Source organism: Juglans microcarpa x Juglans regia, chromosome 1D (genome assembly GCF_004785595.1).
Source record: "Juglans microcarpa x Juglans regia isolate MS1-56 chromosome 1D, Jm3101_v1.0, whole genome shotgun sequence".
NCBI classification, from domain to species: Eukaryota; Viridiplantae; Streptophyta; class Magnoliopsida; order Fagales; family Juglandaceae; genus Juglans; species Juglans microcarpa x Juglans regia.
The window spans coordinates 44740528-44761076 of record NC_054594.1 but is presented as its reverse complement, the minus strand read 5'-3'; the positions used below and the strand labels follow the sequence as shown (position 1 = coordinate 44761076).

Genomic DNA, 20549 nt, shown 5'->3' with positions numbered 1-20549 from the left:
AATTAACTTATAATTTTAGTTATATAAAGGGTGGTGTATATATCATTACTCTATAAATTTTTTAATAATTAAAAATGGAATAATACTTTGTTTTGAAAAATGCTTGGTATATATATAGTATATAGTACATTTTTATTCCACTTAATTGATGTGGCATTAGATCTCCATCAATTTGTGTATATATGAATTTTAAAAAAAAATAAAGATTGATACAATAAAATATGAAAACTATCATGTAAGATATACAAGTAGATGACTCAATTTAAATAATTAATTATTGTACGTTTACATGATTGTTACGTGCCTTTCCTTTTCTAATGATCACTAGAACTCCAAACAAGGTGATCCATATATCCCAGTAGTGATAAGCGTGCTCTCAGCTAAAAGATGCAGTACTAATCTGTTTAATATATTTCTACGGGATAAATAATGATCTACACACAATACATTATATAATAATATTATAAAATGAGAATATTTTTATAAAATAATATTATTTTTATAAGATATTTTATAAAAATATCTCTTATTTAAAATATAATTATATATATAAAATATTATAAAAAATATTATATGCAAATCATTTTCGATCGTGATAAACATAAAAAGCTTAGAGACATGAGTCTTTTGGCACAATCGGGCAACGTAAGTCCACTCGTTAATTTCATGGCACAAATGCTTTTATTGCTCGAAGACCAATCCATTTACTCAAAAAGTCTCTTTACATATCAACTCAATTTGCTTCAAACAAAAGGGGGACCCCTACTGCTCAATTACTTTCCTCGTATGTTCCTGTACGTTCTTTGCTCAGCCATCATATATAGAAAAGAAAAAGAAAGTGTAGTAGCCTTTGCAAATCCTAGTACTAGCTAGAGGTGGCAGAACCTGATGCAGAGCGGCCAAAAAAATGCTCAAAATAAAGAGGACCCCATGCAAGTTTTGACCAATTGACACCATTCACAATAATGATCATATAATATGGTGGAGATTTACTGAGATTTTAAACATCTTTTCACTTGCAAAACGCTGGACCACCCTTTGGAAAAATCTCTGTATCAGATTAAAAAAAAAAAAAAAAAGCCTTGCTAATTGCTCCAACATGGGCAGCAAACGTTGTCCTACTTAGATGTTGATTTGATTTGATCGATGACAGATCACTAATTTCATGAACTAAGTTGTCATAATTATTTGGTTTGATGATGAACAACAGAAGCGGTCAAGACTCCCAACAGTTTGCTGCATAATAAGACAGTAATAATGGAGGACCTCACATCACTGAGTTCTTCTGAAGAAATGGATACAATAGCCAATATGCATGCAATGTCATCTCATTTAATAGAATTGCAATATTTCCATGATATTCGTAGGTAAAAACTTGAATGCAATTTATGTAACAAATATATAATTAAATGCAATAGGCTTCCGGTCGTTAAAAGAAGATAGCTCAATTTGTCATTTTCCTTTGCGTTTTCTCTCTTTCCAAACACAAAACTTTCTGCGTTTCTTAGCATGGAAATTACCATCAGAATTGGGAAATTATAAGAGGGAGGACGAACCAAAACATTACGCCCCTGCCCTACAAACTTCGTCACATAAAAAACATCGAGAGTGATTCTTGCATAAAGTTTAGATTTTTAAGGCCTTTACCCGGTTTGTCGTCAATTTGCAGGGAGCACCTGTCTAGCCGAGTGATCTTATTTTGAAATAAAAGCAGAGATCATGGATCAAATTCACCAAGATTTAAAAGGCACGCTTCCGAATATAAAGGAAATCAAGTGAAACCTTAAAGAGTTCTTAGTTAAGAAAAAATTAATAAATCAAGTAAATACTTCCATGGAGACAATTGTTACTCAAAGAATTCATATACAAAGCTTAGCCAAACAAAATGGGCATTGGGAAATGCAAATGATCCTAATAATATCATCCACAACACTAAAAAACCAATCACTTCCCTTGACATTCAGTGAAAGATTTCACAGTTCCCATCCATCTAATAAATTCAGTTATATCTTTGTTCTTCATGTATTCATGTAAGAAAGCAGCAAGTTCATCATTTATACCCCTTGCTTCCAAAAATCATAAAGCGAGTCTTGTAACTCATCATCCAATTCCCTGCAACAAACCAATCACAAAAATAGCATTATCAGACCAAAGCTCAATAATCCAACTTTTAGATGATGTGAAAACAAAGAATAAAGTATATAATATTTAATGATCATAAGCGTGGCAGTGTTCTGGTCATTTTGTTCAATTCAATTGAGTAGGTCATTCTGTTCTACCCAGCTAGTATGATTCAAAACTCTTCTTTTACTGCCCTCCATTTCCTTAATAATTAAATGAACTGAAAGATTCATATACTTGAATTCAGGGTCTGAATAAGGCTGAACTGGCATCTTATCAACTTGACTTGATAAAGCCTGTTAATCTCTATACTATCTGACCAAGCCGAGCACACGATCTCCAATACATCACCACCTTCCCATTTAGTGATATTGACAATCAAGGTAATGTGAAGCTGGACCCCCAACCACAGTGCTGCCACCACCACCTGATTTTGAAGCAGGAATGGCTTCATCAAACATGGCGACCTCGACTTTAAAGTCTTCATCTCCAAATTTTATTTTCAATACAATCCACTACTCTCCAGGCCGGTCATCAACTGTGAATCAATAAAATTTTGCCACAGGCTGTAACATGAGAATATATTTAACTACTACAGTCTAGATAATGAAATGACTATTGACTTAGGTGGAACTGTTCAGGGACAAAATTTTTGAAAAACAAAGACTAGTTACAGGAGATAGAAAAGAGATAAATATATATATATATATATTAACTCCCTGTATGGACGCTAAGAAGAACTAGTAGATAGGGGTGTAGAACCAGGCCAGATTTTTTTCTGATCTGGTCTGAAACCTGGAAACCGGATGCATTTGGGCGGTTATCCGCCCAGATTACATCCGGGCGGGTGAAATATATCCGGATCCGGTTTTGTAACCCCGTTATTTGTAACATTTTTTTTTTTTCTGACTCATTATATTTCGTCTCTTTTGGCTTCTACTCTCTAGTCTCTCGAGTCCAAAATGGGCAAATCCTCTCATCTTCTCTTACCCATTCGATTTCATCATTTTGTTTTTCTTACCCAGTTGAGCCATATTTTGGAGAGGTATTACTGAGTTAATTTGCTCAGGGACCTTACTTCGATTTCCTGCCCCACTCCCGAGAATTATCATCACTACTGCTCGTGGAGGATGGGTTGAGCCCATATTTGCTTGTGGCTCCATATTCACTACTTTCATATTCCTGGCTATCCAATGACATCCTCTTCAATTCCAGACTTAAGATGTGAAGAGTAGTAGATTGTATTAGTTTAATTAGTTATGATGTATTATTATTTATTTTATTTTTTGTAAATTAATATTTTGCATTGTGAATTTGTGATGTAACAATAATATTATTTATATTGCATTAATATTTATTTTGTCCTTTATTTTATTTTTTAAAAAAATACGGGCAATTTAAATATGATATCATATTTTTTTTTTAAAAAGTGCTATAAAAATATTTTTAAAGTTTTAAATATATATATATTTTTTAAAAAAAGAGTACTAATAAATCCGGTTAAAATCTAGATATCTAAATCTAGATTTATAGCCGAAAAAGGAAAAAAATCCGGATATCTAGTTACAACCCGGATATCCAGATTGAATCCGGTTATCCGCTCGGATCATTTCCGGATAAATCCAAGCGGATAACCGCCCGGCTTTAAGAATCCGGATCCAGTTGCAAACCCCTACTAGTAGAGAGAAAAATAGCAGAAAACACGACTAAATAGTAAAATACGACTATATTCAATTTTTGTTGCTTTTGAAGAACATAACTTAACTCGTGGAATTCAGGTAATAAGGGTGTTTCTGGACTCAGTTGGGCAAGGGATTTTGCTTAGTCCCTCCCAGGCCCATCAATCAAAAGGTTTTTTTTTTTCCAAGAAAGATCTCATTAACCAACCAAAGCACAACCTTAGTAACGAAATTTCAAACTACATAAATGGATTCTTATATTCTATTTGATTGCTGAAACAAAGACAGACCAAATAAATATGACTGTTATGGTAATGTGAGTTTAGATTCTAACAAGCAACAATTCAGCTAAGTCCATAAGTCTAGAATTTTTCATCGATTGCACACTTTCCAAACTGATAATAGAAACAAGATTCGGTTAAAAATATTATTCGAGACTATCATTCCAGAGAACCAAACAAAACAATTGCAGTTTTTTTACTTTTTCTTCAGAACCATTTACATTCTGGAAAGAAGAGAACAATAAAAAAGAGAATGTAAAAAGACCTGTGCGGCAGGGCAACGTTCAAGCTCGTACTGGATCTCGTTGCGGAGGAGTTTGAGGATGCGCATTTCGGAGATGTAAACTCTTTTTTGGGTTGTTTGAAAGCGAGAGTTTCGTGTGATTTTGAAAACGGGTTCTTGTAGTTGCTGTTGGAGAAGGTGGATTGGGAGGATTCTGGAACATGAGGAAAAAGAAGACGAAGAATAAAGGATATTTCTGAAAAGGGGTTGGATTAGGCGCGCCATTGGAGGATTCTTTTTGGTGTGACAAAGGGAATGAAATGGTGGGAGATGGAGTGTTCACAGGTTAGGGTTTATGTACCTGTCATTTCAGGTTGAATATGGCCCAGATGAATTTTGGACAAAAGAAAATAAAAAGTACATACAACAGGGATAGAACAACCGCCATCAAGCAAAGGTATCGCGAATGACTTTCTCTTGATCAATCTAATCTGACCGAGTTTTTGGAATTCAAGATGACCTAAAATCTGGGAATTAAATGTCAAAATAGGATGGAACGAATATAGATTACACTAATCAGAGAGAGAGAGAGAGATGCGAAACAAGAATTAAAAACAAACTCACAGTGGATTTCGAGGCAAGGAAGGCAAAACACAAATGGGACAGAGCGAGGTGGGCATAGACAGTGACGAAATCTGGAACTATTGAGTATAGTTTTCCTCTTTTTACCGCGGATTCCTAAGATCTCGTGTTTCTTCTGTCCCAGGTGTTTCTCTCCATGTGTGTAAATATAGATCGATAAGGTGAATTGAGATAAGTTGAGATGAGTTGTAAATAATAGTAAGATTTGTGAGTTAAAATTGATGAATTGTAATGAGATGAGTTGAAATGAGTTGAGATGAATTGAGATGGGTTGCGAATATAAACCGGATTGTAGTTTGGTGGCTTGTAGTTTGTAGTGTAACTTACTTGGATTTCCCTCCTATTGATCTCCCCATCTTCATCCGAACCCCGGGCGCCGACAAAGGAGGTGCTCGATGCCGTATGCACATCATCGGATCTCCCACTAGATGGATCAACGGGCTCAAGTTTCAAGATCATTTATTTAAAGATGACATTTTTAGAATTTGCATGGGTTTTGTTTTCACCACTTAAAGATTTGTTTTTCAATTTTTGTGTACGGATTGCATGGATACTCCAATCTGATTGAAACTATACGGGTAAGGGTTGAAAGATAGTCTTCCGTCCACCTGGAATCAGAGAATAAAATAAAATAAAAATTGCGCTTTTAACTTTATATATTGGACGTGATCTTGTATGCAAATAATTATCACATTGTGCCCTCGCCATTCCATCCAAGTGCGGGCGCCCACCCATATTCCCACACAAGCTAAGTGATACCAGTGATGTTGAAGCCACAGGTGGAATCTGATATCGGTGACCCTCCTGTATAAGAAGTTGGTTAGTGTGTGCCTCTCCTTTTGCGCTATGTATGACATATCAGAGCTAATACTTTCGATACCAAATTTAACTTGGCATGGACAAAGATGGATTAGAAGATCGGTGGAACAACACTCAGTTTGTCGTATAAGTCACCGAAAACAATCACGGTGCGATGAGAAATGCAAACGAAGCAAATAGATACCACACTCTGAAAACAAGAAGACACATTTGTAGGCAATGTAATGCATCTAAATTGAACTCCCCATGGCATTCACAAATCAAATATTTCTTCCATATTGCCAGCAGAGAAAGCCCCCAACAAGAGAACATTCAGCCGCCTACAAATTTCAACTAACAAGCAATTGAATTTGTTGATCAACATACCTCTGTGTCACCCATCAGTCCTGATCCTCATCCCACTTTCATGCCAATAAATTAGTGGCTTTTCAAGAATATACTCATACTGAGTCAGGTGCATGCTATGTCTAAGACACAACAAAACCTCTGCGCTTTTATATCTACACTAGCTGAAGAAGCTTTTTTATTCATGTCCAAGCATCTTGAGAAGGTCCTCCATTAATTTTGGGTCTTGCCCTTCTGATCCTGCAAGGAAGCATCAGGAACTGGTGCTGACCCACTCACCCTCTCTCGGCCCAACCAAGGTCGATCCTGTTTATTGAGATGATCGCTCTCTACAATCTTGCTTGGTTCTGATCCACTTTTGGTGTCAGGTGGCCCAGTTGTCGCAAGATTCCTTTCCTCACTACCGTCTCCCCCGTTTTTGGATACGCTGCTGATGGTCTGTTTCTTTGTTTCAACAGCAATTCCTTTTACTGCCTCCTCAAGTTTGTCCAGTCTCACTTTCATCTCCAAAAGCTCTGGATCAGATATCGGTTCTTTTCCTTCTATAACACTTAATTCCATTTCTTTTTCCTTCTCTTCTTCTTGCTTTTTTTTTTTGCTCCAATTCCTAAAATTTTGGTGGAAAAACCGATCATAACAAGAAAACCAAAAAAAAGCCAAGCAAAACATAACTATCCTTTACAAAGTTTTCGCATTTCTATCAAACTACAGACATGTCATACATCTATGAGATCTCGTACTTAATTAAGTTATATCATTGCCAATAACAAAGTATGATGCATGAGACAATATGTATGCTTTTTAGATATTCCACATGTCAGTTGAAGTGAATATAGATTCACCATGAGAATCCTTGAGTTATTGAAAGTAAATTCCATCCCTCAAACAAAGTATTGAGGAAATAAAGTGAAGAAAGAAAGAAAGATCAACAGTCTCTAAATGAAGAGAGAAGAAATGACAAAACAATCTGACAAACATTAATATCTAATATACTTCATTGCAGGCTTATAAAGAAGAAGGAAATTTACTTACAGCTTCCATTCTTCTCATTTCATAGCGAGCATATTGAGCCACCAAATATACAGCTGTCACAGGAAGCAAGCTTTTTAGATAGTAGCATCAAACCTAGGAACATTTCAAAAGAAAAAACATGATGTGTAAATTAACATACCCAAGGAAGGCATACAGGCAAAGAAGAGTTGTACCAGATGGAAATCAACCCTGACCATGGAAGAGGGGCAAGTAAGAATATGAATTGATATTGGAGATGATGAACATGAAAAGAGGATAACCAGATATAGTCTTATAGATGGCGTGAATAGTACATAATTCCTTTGAGAATGGTTCGCAATATACAAACATCGACACAAACGTGACAAACATGACATGAGTAGTGATAGGCTAACAACCTATTCACAACTTATAGACAACTTTAAATAAAATAATATATTTTATTAGATTTAATCACATTAAATCAAAAGTAAAAGTCAAAATAAAATTTAAAAAAATATTATTCTATTACATAGTTGTATACGAGTTGTTATTTAGTTGGAAGGCTATCATTATTCAACGTGACATTCCTGTTAGGCATAAATTGGGCAGTTTCCTCAATAAACATTCTCGATTTATTTCTCAATTGCACGAATACCCCAAAATGAGTAGATTACCCATCATAACCATGTTAGATTTATTTTATTTCACCCCTGATAAAAACTCACATGAATGCTAGGCTGCAATCTGAATGTACCATATATATAACACAAATATACTTGTATGAATTAGCTATAAACCATTAGACGCATGGAAATAAAACCCCATATGAAGAGATGTGGACACTAGGATGCAAAGGTGGATTCTATTATACAAGCATGAGGTCGGTTGAAAATATCAAACAAGCATATGAATTTATTCCTCAATTTAATGGTACCCATAATACCCTCTCTAATTTCACTACCTTTTCTTTCACTTGTCCAGCATATTATCCCCGTTCCTTCTCAATTGCCCAGCGCCAAAAATCAAACAAAAAGGAAACCCACATTCCTGCTCAGCTGTACGCTACCTACATTCTCTTGCATTGTATTAAAGACTATCGCAGTGCTTAAATTTATGCAGAAAATAACCGCGATCCACTTCATACATGCCGAAGACCAATGAAGCAGACATGTTTGACGAAATACCAATAAGAAGTCACGAAACGAAACGAAACGACTAACAATGCAAAAAGAGCCTGAATTTGCAAGCAAAGTAATACCCAAATTTCTTTCTCTTGGGAGGATCGGTGAAGAGGATCTTAGAGGCAGTCGCGAAGTCGAGCTTGTCCAGCTGTTTATACGCTTCGTCATAATTACCTGGACTCGATTCAACAGCATTGTTTTCACTGATACTGCTGTTGTTATTGCTTGGGGGTTTGGTGGTGTTGCTGCCGCTGGTGGTGGGGGTGCAAAATGGTCTGGCTGGGACGGGTTTCGAATCTTTCGATCGCGTAGCGAATCGGACCCAAGAGGCACTGGCGCGAAACATTGTGTTTTCGCATTGTAAGTACACGTCTAGGCTCGTGTAACTTTCAAGGTTCAGGCGCAATTGAACCCAATTAAAAAAATAAGAAAAATAATTATCATACAGGTCCCTAAAGTTTCATGATTTTAAAATTGAATTTAAATTTGAAAATTTTCCACAAAAATTTATTGTTTAGAATTCTATAACAAAGTTCTCTCTCAACGTAACAATTTGCCTTCCGTAGAAAGCACGAAAATCCATTTTATTTAAAGAGGTGAAATATAAAATAGGCAAATTTAGGTTCCATTTAAATATAGAAATTGTTTCATCTTATCTCATCTTATTATTATAATTTTTTTAATTTTTTACATAAAATATAATAAACAATTCAATTTTTTCAAATTATAAAATAATAACAATATTAAAAAATAATATTTTAATAATATTTTATTCAATTTCAATTTTTATCTAAAAACCTTCACATCTCATCCCATCACACTATTTAAACCGGACCTAAGAAGCTCAAATAGCCAATGGGTTATTGAAAAGAAAAATTCTATTCCTAAGTCTCATACACCACATACCATCTTTTTTATGATTTTTTTAATTTTATTCTCTTACAAAATGTGTGGTATATGGATTATAAGTAAAATAATTCAATTATTTTAAGAGTAATAAAACCAAAAAAAACTTCAAAAAAAATTAAAAAAAATTAAAAAAATTATGGTGTGTGATGTATGGGCTTATGAATAGCAAGGCTCATAAATTCTAGACAATTATAAAATGTTACGGGCACATTTTATCGTTCAAGTAAAAACACAATAATTTAGAGTTGAAATAAAAACTTTAAGAAATTTGAATCTAGAAAGAGAAGATAGGAACTAATATTATTGAACGATGGTATACACGCAACCATTTTCATAATTATGTTTTAAAATGACGACATTTATGTAAAATTATATAATTTTTATAAATTCTTTTATAGTAATATTCTTAATTTAAAATATAGTTGTATAAAGAGTTGTAAAAATAATTGTATGCTCGTTGTAATACATTTAGGTCTTGTTTGACTTTAAAGATGAGTTAAGATGATTTGTAAATAATAGTGAGATTTGTGAGTTAAGATAGGATGAGATGGTTTTTGAAAATTTTGTGTGTTTGGATTGGAAGTGAGATGAGATGCTTTAAGTTGTTAGAGAGGAAATAGTCTTGGGTCCCACAAATAATTACATAGTATTTTTAATATTTTGTTTTATTTATAAATATATTTATTTGTTGTGAAAGCTGAAGACATGAGCTATGTTTTTATATTGTTATTGATTTGAAAGAAAGGCTAAACGTTTTTCTCTTTCTCTGTTGGCCTTATGAAAAGTTACTATTTGAAATTTTCTCGTCTTGCAAAGACATCAAAAACCATTTTCAAATCAACATGCGATGACCATCTAGATAAAAATTAGTTTCTCGGTACAAAGTGAGATGAAACCACATCATATTCTCACATCCTCATTGACTTGGTTAAATGAGAATATTGGCTAAAATTTGCATAATTGATGTAAAAAATATCCTCCATTGAATTGGATAAATCTAAAATAATTTAGATTCTTGCTATAGTTGTTGGTCAAAGATGGAAAACTACAATTGATTCACCAAATATTAAAATACTAATTTTTCACTCTAAGTAAACATTAAAATATTAATTTCTCACTCAAAGTAAAAATACTATTTGGTTTGTAATTAATAAATTTAGATGAGTTTAATCAGCTATTTTTTGTTATGAACATTAAATAACTTTTGAAAATATGTTTTTTTAATATTAATTTAATTATAATATAATTATTATTAATATTTAATTGGTAGAGTTACAAAATGTGATAAAAATAAATTAAATTAAATTAAAAAATATTAAATTAAAAATATTTTTTTATTATATAGAGAGTGAATGGATAATTCAATGTGGAGATTGAATTTAAATAGAATAAATAAATATAAAAAAATGTGATATTAACTAAATTTTAAAGATAAATTTGATCAAGCAATAGAGAAGCTATCCGAATCGCACCTTAAAGTCTTTCGAAAGGACTTAGTAGCGTTACAATTTTTTCTTCGTTTGAACAGAAAGTATCCAAGTGGATGACCTATATATTTCAAGCAATATAGACTCCGAGTCTCTGAAGAACATTCACGTTTAATGGTATGAAGCTGCTTAGGTTTAAGATAAATTGCAGATGTCATAAGCATAGCTATCATTGTCACCACCTGAAACAAACGAGGCAGTCTTAACCCCTTCAAAACGTCGACCAACTTCACTCACCTCTTACCTAAATCCTTCTCAGGTCAAGTTTCAGTCTTAACCGTGCGATGTTTTGACTTTGGGCAACAGCATTTTAGACTTGTTTTAGATTTAATCATGGAATTCTGAAGACCCATTATGATAATATAATATAGGAGTTTGATTTATTCCAAAATTAAATAAAATTGAATTATCTTCCATCTGGAAGTCCCCACACCCCTTTTCCGTGCAGTCTTCACCCTACAATGATGAATCATGATATTCCTTTCCTTTAAAAAATAACAATAAAATAAAATAAAATAAAACTAAAACACCACTAATCAGAGATCAGAATATAATTATAATTATAAAAGACAGCCCACTTGGCAACATAATGAGTAAACCACTAAACGTTACTTTCTCCCATGATTTCAAACTTTTTTAAATTGAATCAGACCCAGCTCACTGTTTGTTCAACCCCATCCATTCACGTAATTTCAACCCAACATCAAGGCCATTTATTTCCGAACTCAGTTTTATATATCAACAACCATTTTGTAAGATTTAATTCACGGGGTTCGGCACTATTTGCCGCCGGTGGTACCATCAGCAGAAAGTTCTGATTCCCCTAGAAAAGAAAAGATTTTGTATTGTTGGTAGAATTTATAGATATGAGGTTGATATGTAACTGAGAGAGGGGGAAGAAGAAAAGTGGGGTGCATCAGAAGATGAATGTTGATGCAGTGAGATCCTGAAAACCATGTTGTGTAGGAAAGGTTCGAGGAATAGTGAAGCGGGAACGGTGCCGGTCTACCTTAATGTGTACGATCTGACACCCATTAATGGGTATGCCTATTGGTTTGGCCTCGGAGTTTACCATTCTGGCGTACAAGGTTAGTGGTGGTTGTGTTTTTGTTTCTCCTCATCCGTTGTTGGGTCTTCTTTGAGTTTGTTTTTCATGATTTTGAATTTTGGATGAAGTTGGTGCTGGGCATTGTATATTAGATCTATGCTTCGGTTAGCTTCCCCAGTTCAGATTGCCTCTCTGATCAAATCTGCAAGGGACTTTTATCTTTACCTTATGTCTTTGTGCAATGTTTTTGGTTATTTAGTTCATTATCTGTTGCTGATTGGATTTATAGCTTTGAGGATAGAGGGGGAAGTCTGCTGTGTTTTGTTTGGATGACGAGAAAGTTCAAGAAAATCGAAGGTGTTACAGAGTTGAGTACACATTAAAATGTCTACTCAACAAGGATAAAACATATGACATGGTTGATGTGACTTCTGTGATTTGCTTAATCTGCAACAACATAACGAATAAAGTCACTTCTTTTTTACTTTTCTTTGTATAGATCTCTCGGGGGAAAAAAAAAAAAAAACAGAGAATTTATTTTCTCTTCTTGTTAATGTTTTGCGCATTCTTTACATATTTCCTCGGTTTTCTTTTATGGGTTTTTGCTGGGCTAAAATATTGTATCTTCTATCTATCAATTAAGGCTTTTATGTTGGATATATTTCAGTCCATGGTATTGAGTATGCATTCGGAGCTCATGAGTACCCAACAACTGGAATATTTGAAGGGGAGCCAAAACAATGTGATGGATTTACATTTAGGAAGACAATTTTGATTGGGAAGACGGATATGGGGCAGACGGAAGTGAGGGCAGTCATGGAGGAGTTGGCAGGGGAGTACCGAGGGAATGCATATAATTTGATTACCAAAAACTGCAACCATTTTTGCAATGATGCTTGTCTTAGACTCACTGGAAATCCAATCCCGAGTTGGGTTAATCGGCTTGCTAGAATCGGTAAGAGCCATTTTTTGTTTTGGATTTTTGTCTCTGTCAATAAATTTTTGGATCTGGATTTGGGTTCTCTTGGATAGCATTCCATATTTTTAGCGTTTAAATTTAATACCATTCCTGCAGAAGCAAACTGATTTTAAGAGGAACATGCTTTGAGTTTATTCTTATTTTCAGGTCCAGAAATTAATGAGATTTGTCTTTGTAGGATTTCTATGCAATTGTGTCCTTCCGGTGACTCTAAATACAACCAAAGTTGGGCATCATCGAATCGAAGATAAGCCATGTGAAGAAGAAAAGAAGAAAATCACTAGTGACTCAAACAGACTCACTTGTTCTAATTCATCTTCTTCTTCATCTTCTCCTTCTAGCTCTACAATTCGCAGGGGTAGAAGCAGAAGCAGACGTACCCTTCCTCCAACTTCGCCTTTGATTATGGGTTCTTCATCCTGATGGTCAATGTTTGAAAACTGATGTTTTTTTTTTAAAATTAAAAAAAAAAAAAAAAACTCAATGAAAGGAAGCAAAATCAAAATTTTATATTTTTCGTCCATTCTTTTCATGAGGTCTTCCCCCGAGGGAAACCCTGGAGGCATGCAGCAAATTACTGTACGAGTGCATGCTTTTTGGGGGCAAGTTATGAAATGTCTCTGCAACATTACAACCTCATTTTGTATGTTTTTTTGGATAACTTCATAACAATTGCCTTGTGGGCATATTCTCCTCTGGTGCAGTCCCAAACTCTGAAAAGTACGCTAACGAAATGATTTTGAAAGAGTAAACAGGTTCAACATCTAAGGAATAGTTTTCTATTAAAAAAAAAAAGGAATGGAAAAGGGGAAAGTAAAGGCTGTCTGGTTTTTTGTCAACTTGAACTCAATTGAATAAAGAAACAAACCTTCGTTTTAACGATTCAGATTGCAGTAAAACAGATGTTGGACTTGATGACGTGGTGATGGTCCTGGGCTCGTTTGGTTATTTGACTACACTCAGTTCAATTGAGTTCGATTCAGATTTATACCGTTTCCAATATTTAAATAATTAACTCTCAAATCACTAAACTCATCTAAAATCTATTTCAAGTCAACAACTATTTACACATGGATTTCATAACTTTTTTCAACTTCTTATAAATACATCTAAATTCATATTAATATTCAAATACATATAAATTCATCTTAGGTCCACAAAACTTAATGTACAATCTCAACTCACTACTATTTATAAAGAACTCAACTCAACATCCAATACAGTTTAAGTAAGTTTGGAAAGAAATATGTATGTCGCAGGGATTTTGCCTTTATGATCTTCTTTATGTATTGGTAAGTAATGTGGGGGAGCATCATGTGCATTTTTTTTTTTTTGGCAAAAATATAGAAATCTAGTGCTAATCATGGAGCCACGATTTAAGGAAAGATATAGCTGTCATTTTCCACGAAGGCTGTCGATTTTCTCATCTTCTCCAAATCTTTTACTTTTATTCACTGTATTACTCTTTTCTGTCAACAGATTTGGAACTACTACCTTGACCTTTGGCAAAGCACGAGGTCCTTAAAACATGTTACATAAAATAATAATGATAATAATATGGGTGGATCCCGCTATTACTCCACTAGGTGATAGGGGTTCCGGGTTCCTTAGAAAGTTTAAGCTGAATATATTAATTCAAAATTTCCAATGATAACAGGAAAAAGAAAAACAAGAACAAAGAATTCAAGATGTCTCTTGTAAAGAGGTGAGAATGATTCCGGATCTCCCATAATTAGGGTAGCCCGAGAGAGGGCGCTTGCGGAGTCACGACAGCTTACATTAAAGGTAGACATTAGGATAGTCGTCCAACTGAAACAACTGCCAGGAAACAGTACTAACAATTGCAGAAAGTGCTTAAAAAATTGCTGTCCAACTGCCAGGATCACATCCATAATTTGGTTACTTGAACATAAAAAGAGCATAATATAAGCAGGCTTAAAAGATCAGCAACTTGCAACAACTACTTGGGTGGTATCTGAGTATCGAAAAAAAATGATGGAACCGCATAAACAGTGAACAATACACTTTCTTAAGCATCATACCTAATACAAACAAGTAACTTCTAAATGTAAGGACCTTGGGCACGAATTTCATGTCTAAAAGGAAATGGCGAGACAGAAAAGAAGAAAGAAATCCTGGGGCATTTGACTTGTGTAGTCTAAGGGGCCCTGCAAACAGATAAATAACAGTGAACTTGATAAAAAAAATGACACACTTTGAAATATTAATGAATAGACCATTACGGAAGGGGATTTCAAGTTTACATACTTCAAAAAATAATTGTGGTTTACAGCAGAGAGCCAAGCTGGACAGAAATAGATCAATTAGCTCTGCTTTGCTTCCAGCCATTCAACAAAATTGTCCAGGATCAAGGGCCAAGCAAGGTTAGGATCATAATTACTAAGGTCTGGAAAACTTATCTGCATGAAAGTATCACTGCTAGTTAAGAGTTTAAAATGATAAGTCAAAATGGGGAGGCCCCATGGGGAACTAACATCGATGGATAGACCTTCAAGCAATTTCACCCATATGTTGCGACTGATATGGTTTCAAGTGAATATAAAATTTCTCCCCCTATGAGAACAAACCCCCCACCCCTATGGGGCAGGCTCCCTTCAGAGAAAAGTCCTTCTCATAGCATTAATCCTAGGGTTCTAATGCCAAAGTGAAAAAAGACAGACACCTAAAGAAGTAACATAAGACGTGGAATTTCTCCCCCTCCCCCCTCTCAGAAACAATGTAATAAAGTGTCCAATGCAGCATAAATAATTGGTAAAAGAACAGTGAAGCCATCCATCGATCCATGTTTATGACCTTGTAAACAGTAACCAAACTGTAATAGTACCTCATTGCAAAACCGGTAGAAGCCCATCCATTGATCCATATTTATGACCTTGTAATCATTCTGAGCCTGCATTTGGAACACAAACATATAAGCAACGAGTCATTGGTTTTTTTTTTTTTTTACTTTTTGGCTTGTCTGAGAGAGAGAGAGAGAGAGAGGAGAAGGTTATGTACGATCAGTAATTACAAAAGATATTAGCTTTCTAGTAGCAACACAATCCCTTTTTCACAGAATATGGCAGAGTTCATTGGTACAACAATGCTAAGCACTGTGTCACTAAGCTGGCAAACTAGGGTGGGGCTGGGACAATACATATTTAGCAGCTTAAATTGACACGAAACCTTCCTTCACAGTGATACATGAGAGATGCAGGGCTATCAACTGCACCCGTTAAAAATAACATAACTGAACAACTATAATAGTGAGAGAGAGAGAGAGAGAGAGAGCAATACATGCTCACTCACCTTTAAATACTCAACAAACAAGTCAACCTGTGCCCGGAATTGGGTGCCTGGAACAAGATCCAATAATTCGCATATGCTCTCTATATCTATGCTCTTTTGTTTCTCCTCTGACAGAATAAGTAACAGATGGTTGAAAGTAAAAGCAATATGAAACTAAAATAAGAAAAGAGAAGACAATACTATGTTCCAAGATTGAGTTGCAAGGCACGCTAAACTATTTGTACCTGTTAAACAATATTGGAATGCATAGGAATAGAACTCCACAAAGGTCGATGGCCTCCTAACCTTCTCAGTGTATATTTGAAAAAATGCAGAAATAAGTACACTTTCAACCTTTTTTCCATCATCGGTAGCATCTTATGCATGTTAAAAACATATCTAATTACCAGCATGTTTTCCGAAAGAAAGCCTATTCAAATATTTTACCTCTTTCTCCAGCTCCGGGAGTGCCTTTTTTATTTTATGTACAGTGTCTGCCCTTAGTGCTTTGAGGCCTCTTCGCCACTCTTCCTGTAAGAGTAGTAGTGTCATCTCAGCATAGGAATGGGCTTTTAGAGTAAGAGCGACCAAAAACTACAGCCCTTAAATCATTAGGCAACATGATTTCTTGAGCTTAAGAGTGGGACAAACATGAAGAATTGAACAGGAATAAGAAGAAGAATGCAATTTTTTTTTTTACTATGTTCATATGACAAAATATAATTAGAAAACAATGATAAAACAGAACATAAAGGAAAATAATGTGGATAAAATTTCCTTACCAGGCTAAAATACCCCTGTTTTTCTGATTTCATTCTCCTGGAATGCGTAGCCATCAGTTTTAGCCAATGAGCTAGAGAGTGAAATCTAAGAACTGAAATATCCAATAATGCTAAACAGAACTTACCAAGCAAGCATTAAGATCCTCACATCAGTATGATCCACTTCCATGTCTGAACAAAGAGTTTCAATTCCCTCTGGGCTGTTTACAAAATACCAAGTATATTACAATTATACTTAGATTTTCCACGTGAAAGGATAACTTCTCACATGAGAATTAGCATGGCAGAGTTTGGCGCAAAAGTTGGTTATCATAAAATTCAGGTGAAATATATTACATTTCAATTATATATAAGTAGCACATAGGATGAACATGCTACATCTTCAAGATCAAAACTGAAAATTCAAAAGAATAGTGGAATCCAATAAAGAATTGCAAAATATACAGGCCAAAGTGAAGCCAGACAAACAATGAATGAAGAAAAATTATTTTCAGCAACTTCCCAGATGCAATATATACAGCACAAAGTGCAGCCATAAAAATGGACGGAGGAATATGCTTTTCAGCAAGTTTCACTAGTTGGCTCTAGTGACCTCTACATTGTAAAATTTATGATATTCTCTTCCGGACAAATTATCAACAAGAATTTCCCCCATCTTCTACTACATTGTGAGGTAGCTCGAGGGTTATGGAACGGGTATTTAGTAGACTAGACTTGGGTTGGGTCATGCCTAAGACAGTAGTGGCGATGTTGGCTAGTTGGACAGATCTAAGAGGCAATCAACAGATCAAGGCTTTATGGAAGATGCTGCCTATTTGCATCATGTGGTGCGTGTGGCAGGAGCGCAATGAACGGACGTTTGAGGACAAAGAGAGATCGTTGGAGGAACTAAAAGCTTTCTTTTTTCGAACTCTTTGTACTTGGGCCATGGCCGTTAATTTTAATGGCCAAGATTTTCATGAGTTCCTTGTATCTTTCGCCCCTACGTAGTTTAGGGCTTTCTTTGTACTGAACATGGCTTTGCCTATTCTTTTATTAATATACTTTTACTTATAAAAAAGAAAAAGAATTTCCCCCAATTCAAGCCATGATAACCAAAACTACCTTTAAGCATAGCAAACATCAGCCTAGCATGCCTTTGAATGCAAACATCAGCCTTGGAGAACTCAGAATTGATATCAACATGGGGTGATGCAAGTTGTACACACAAAATTGACACAGTTGGATTGAAAAAAGGAAAGCTTACATTATCAGTAGAAAAATGCACAATTTAATTAAGCCAAATAATCAAAGAAAGCTTACATTACACAATTCAAAAGGCAAATACCAAAGACTATAGCCACATATTTCTTATCTGAATTGTGATAGAGTAGACTTACTCAATCATACCAGAAGACCCATTTGCATAAGAATAAAATAGGTTATCAACTCGTTCCAACTCTTTTGAAGTTGCTTTACTTGAGGCTGAACAAATGAGATTCATATCATTATATTAACTGACAACAGAGTGTTAAAATCCATAAATGACTAATGAAAGAATTTGGAAACCATATGCACAAATTATTACATAATAATTTTTATTTCAACATATGCATAATGGATGTTAGTCAGCTCAACTCAGCCATAATTGGGCTCTGTCGATCTTTATCCATTAATCGGGCCTTAAGACGGAGCAACCACATCTAAATTTTAACTGCCTACCATATAAAAGTAAGCTGTTTGCAAGCCTTCTCATTTGCTCAATAATTTAACCCATTATTTTCACGATGAAATCTCCAAATGAATTATCAGAAAAATGAAAATTTGAAATTCCCCCAGCATATCACTGAATAATGGACACTTATCACTTCATTTTTGGTTATATTGAAGAAGTGGAGTGAGAAGAAAAGTGAAAAAAAAAAAAAAAAAAGCTTTCGAAGGTTCTCTTCCTTGCACTTGACATTCTCTCCAAACTTCATTTATTTCAGAGGGAATTTTGGTTGGCAGAGAGGAATTGCCAAGCACTCGCGACGCCCCGTTTGGATTCAGAGATGAGTTGAAATGGTTTTAGATGAGTTGAATAAAATATTGTTAGAATATTATTTTTAATATTATTATTATTTTGGAATTTGAAAAAGTTGAATTGTTTATTATATTTTGTATGAAAATTTGGAAAAGTTATAATGATGAGATAAGATGAGTTGAGGTAAGTCTCGCAGAATTGCAATGTTTTATTGTCTTCTCTGCGCTCTGTTTTTCTGTTTTCCGTAATAACTCTACTTCCTTTTTCGTTGAATCCATTAATCCCTAGCCAGAGAGGACTTTTGCAAGATATTTGAAATTTAGAAATCCAAATTCTCTTTGGAAAATGAGGTTTGATCACCCTCTGGTTTTTTCAAAGTCAAATCCTTCTTGCGGATCTTGCCTTGCGCCAGGAAAACAGGACTCCTGACAAATGAGCTTTTGGTTTTGCATGGCCATAAATTCAGTAGAATACATGACATCGCTCAGTTATTTATACCATCAAAAACCCGGATTGGGCATTATTATACCATCTTGCCTTGCAACTCTAGCTTTGCTACTCATCATCCCCATATACCACACACACCACATTTATTTTTATTTTTATTATTATTATTTTAGTTTTATTCTCCTAAACTGATTTCTTCTACTTTTTATCTATTCACCACAAATTTGGTAAGAGAAAAAAATAAAAAAAATTATGTGTGATGTTTAATGTAAGGATGATTAATCGAATTTTTCTTTGCAACTGTAGCCTGAGTACACGGAAAGTTTTTATTTTATATTTGCACAATTATTCCACTTGAGCTTTTCTATAGGATGAAGTATTCATTAAAACTTACAAAAAAAAAAAAAACTAAAAAAAAAAAAAGAGTTGTCCTCAATATTATACAGATAATGCATTTAACAAAGAAGATTAAACTAAATTCCAGAAGAACAAAATACTTAAAAACGGAATTCAACGAAACAAAGTCGAGCCAGAGGAAAGCTTTCACAGAGAGAGAGAGAGAGAGATCAAATACCGGAGCGGAAGAAATCCGCGGGCGAAGAATTGACAGACGATGTTGAATTTGGTTGACCCGTTTTCCTGGATGCAGAGCGGCGCATCTTCAGGAATTCCAGCGGCAAAGAATGGGAGAATCAAGACCAACCTCGAGTGAACTCGGAAGCTCTGCTACGCCAAGAGCCAGATAATGAGAGAGAGAGAGATTGATTAGGAGTTACTTGTGAATGGAAACTTGAAACTTGAAAGATAATAAAATTTATAATAAAGTTTTATAATAAAATTTTTATTTTATAATTTAAAAGAATTTAATTGTACATTATTTATATAAAAATTTATAAAATATATAAGGATTAAATGAGATGATCAAATAATTTATTCTATATAATTGAATTTTGTTTGGATTTAGAATTTACTTCAATTCATTTTAATTTATCTTATATCATCATTATAAATTTTTTTAAATTTTTATATAAAATATAATAAATAATTCAAATTTTTTAAATTTTTAAATAATAATAATATTAAAAATAATATTTTATTTAACTCATCTAAAATTATTTTAATTTACCTTTAAATTGACGTTAAAATTATGTTAAAAAATAATTTACGCATAACACTATTCACAATATTTTATACAACTATGTAAAAATATCCTTGTCTGTCGGAGAGATGGGAAGGAGATGGGGGTGCGTAGTGTTTCAGCGGGCACCGTGCGTCAGAAACGCGAAGACGGCTGCTGGGTTTTGACTGACTGATGGGTGGATG

At 34.4% G+C, this 20549-nt stretch overlaps 3 protein-coding genes and 1 pseudogene across 5 annotated transcripts; 1 reads left to right on the top strand and 3 right to left on the bottom strand.

Moving 5' to 3' along the window:
* Positions 1-1798: 1798 nt before the first annotated feature.
* On the bottom strand, positions 1799-5097 carry LOC121262070 (annotated as a pseudogene).
* Positions 5098-5922: 825 nt separating this feature from the next.
* Positions 5923-8690, bottom strand: LOC121260827. The gene is given in 5 exon segments (XM_041162866.1): positions 5923-6711; positions 6713-6717; positions 7143-7195; positions 7282-7331; positions 8362-8690. Coding segments are annotated over 5 exon segments (765 nt in total). The 5' UTR covers positions 8631-8690; the 3' UTR covers positions 5923-6323.
* A 2628-nt stretch (positions 8691-11318) lies between these two features.
* LOC121261038 (deSI-like protein At4g17486) lies at positions 11319-13400 on the top strand. The gene is made up of 3 exons (XM_041163179.1): positions 11319-11768; positions 12396-12683; positions 12886-13400. The coding sequence occupies exons 1-3, from the start codon at positions 11636-11638 to the stop codon at positions 13128-13130; spliced, it is 666 nt and encodes a 221-aa protein (XP_041019113.1). The 5' UTR covers positions 11319-11635; the 3' UTR covers positions 13131-13400.
* On the bottom strand, positions 13008-20008 carry LOC121260953 (DCN1-like protein 4). Of its 3 annotated transcripts, none has more exons than XM_041163062.1 (10): positions 19801-20008; positions 18157-18241; positions 16903-16977; positions 16778-16814; positions 16443-16526; positions 16241-16301; positions 16017-16123; positions 15553-15618; positions 14103-14207; positions 13008-13129 (listed from the first exon to the last, which is right to left on the bottom strand). In XM_041163062.1, exons 1-9 carry the CDS (start codon positions 19883-19885, stop codon positions 14103-14105), a joined length of 705 nt encoding a protein of 234 aa, XP_041018996.1. In that variant the 5' UTR covers positions 19886-20008; the 3' UTR covers positions 13008-13129. The 3 variants fall into 3 exon arrangements, with proteins under 3 accessions (XP_041018996.1, XP_041019005.1, XP_041019014.1); XM_041163071.1 differs by lacking the exons at positions 13008-13129; positions 14103-14207 and adding exons at positions 14614-14875; positions 14976-15127 and having other exon boundaries at positions 19801-20007; XM_041163080.1 differs by lacking the exons at positions 13008-13129; positions 14103-14207 and adding an exon at positions 14614-14875.
* Positions 20009-20549: the final 541 nt, after the last annotated feature.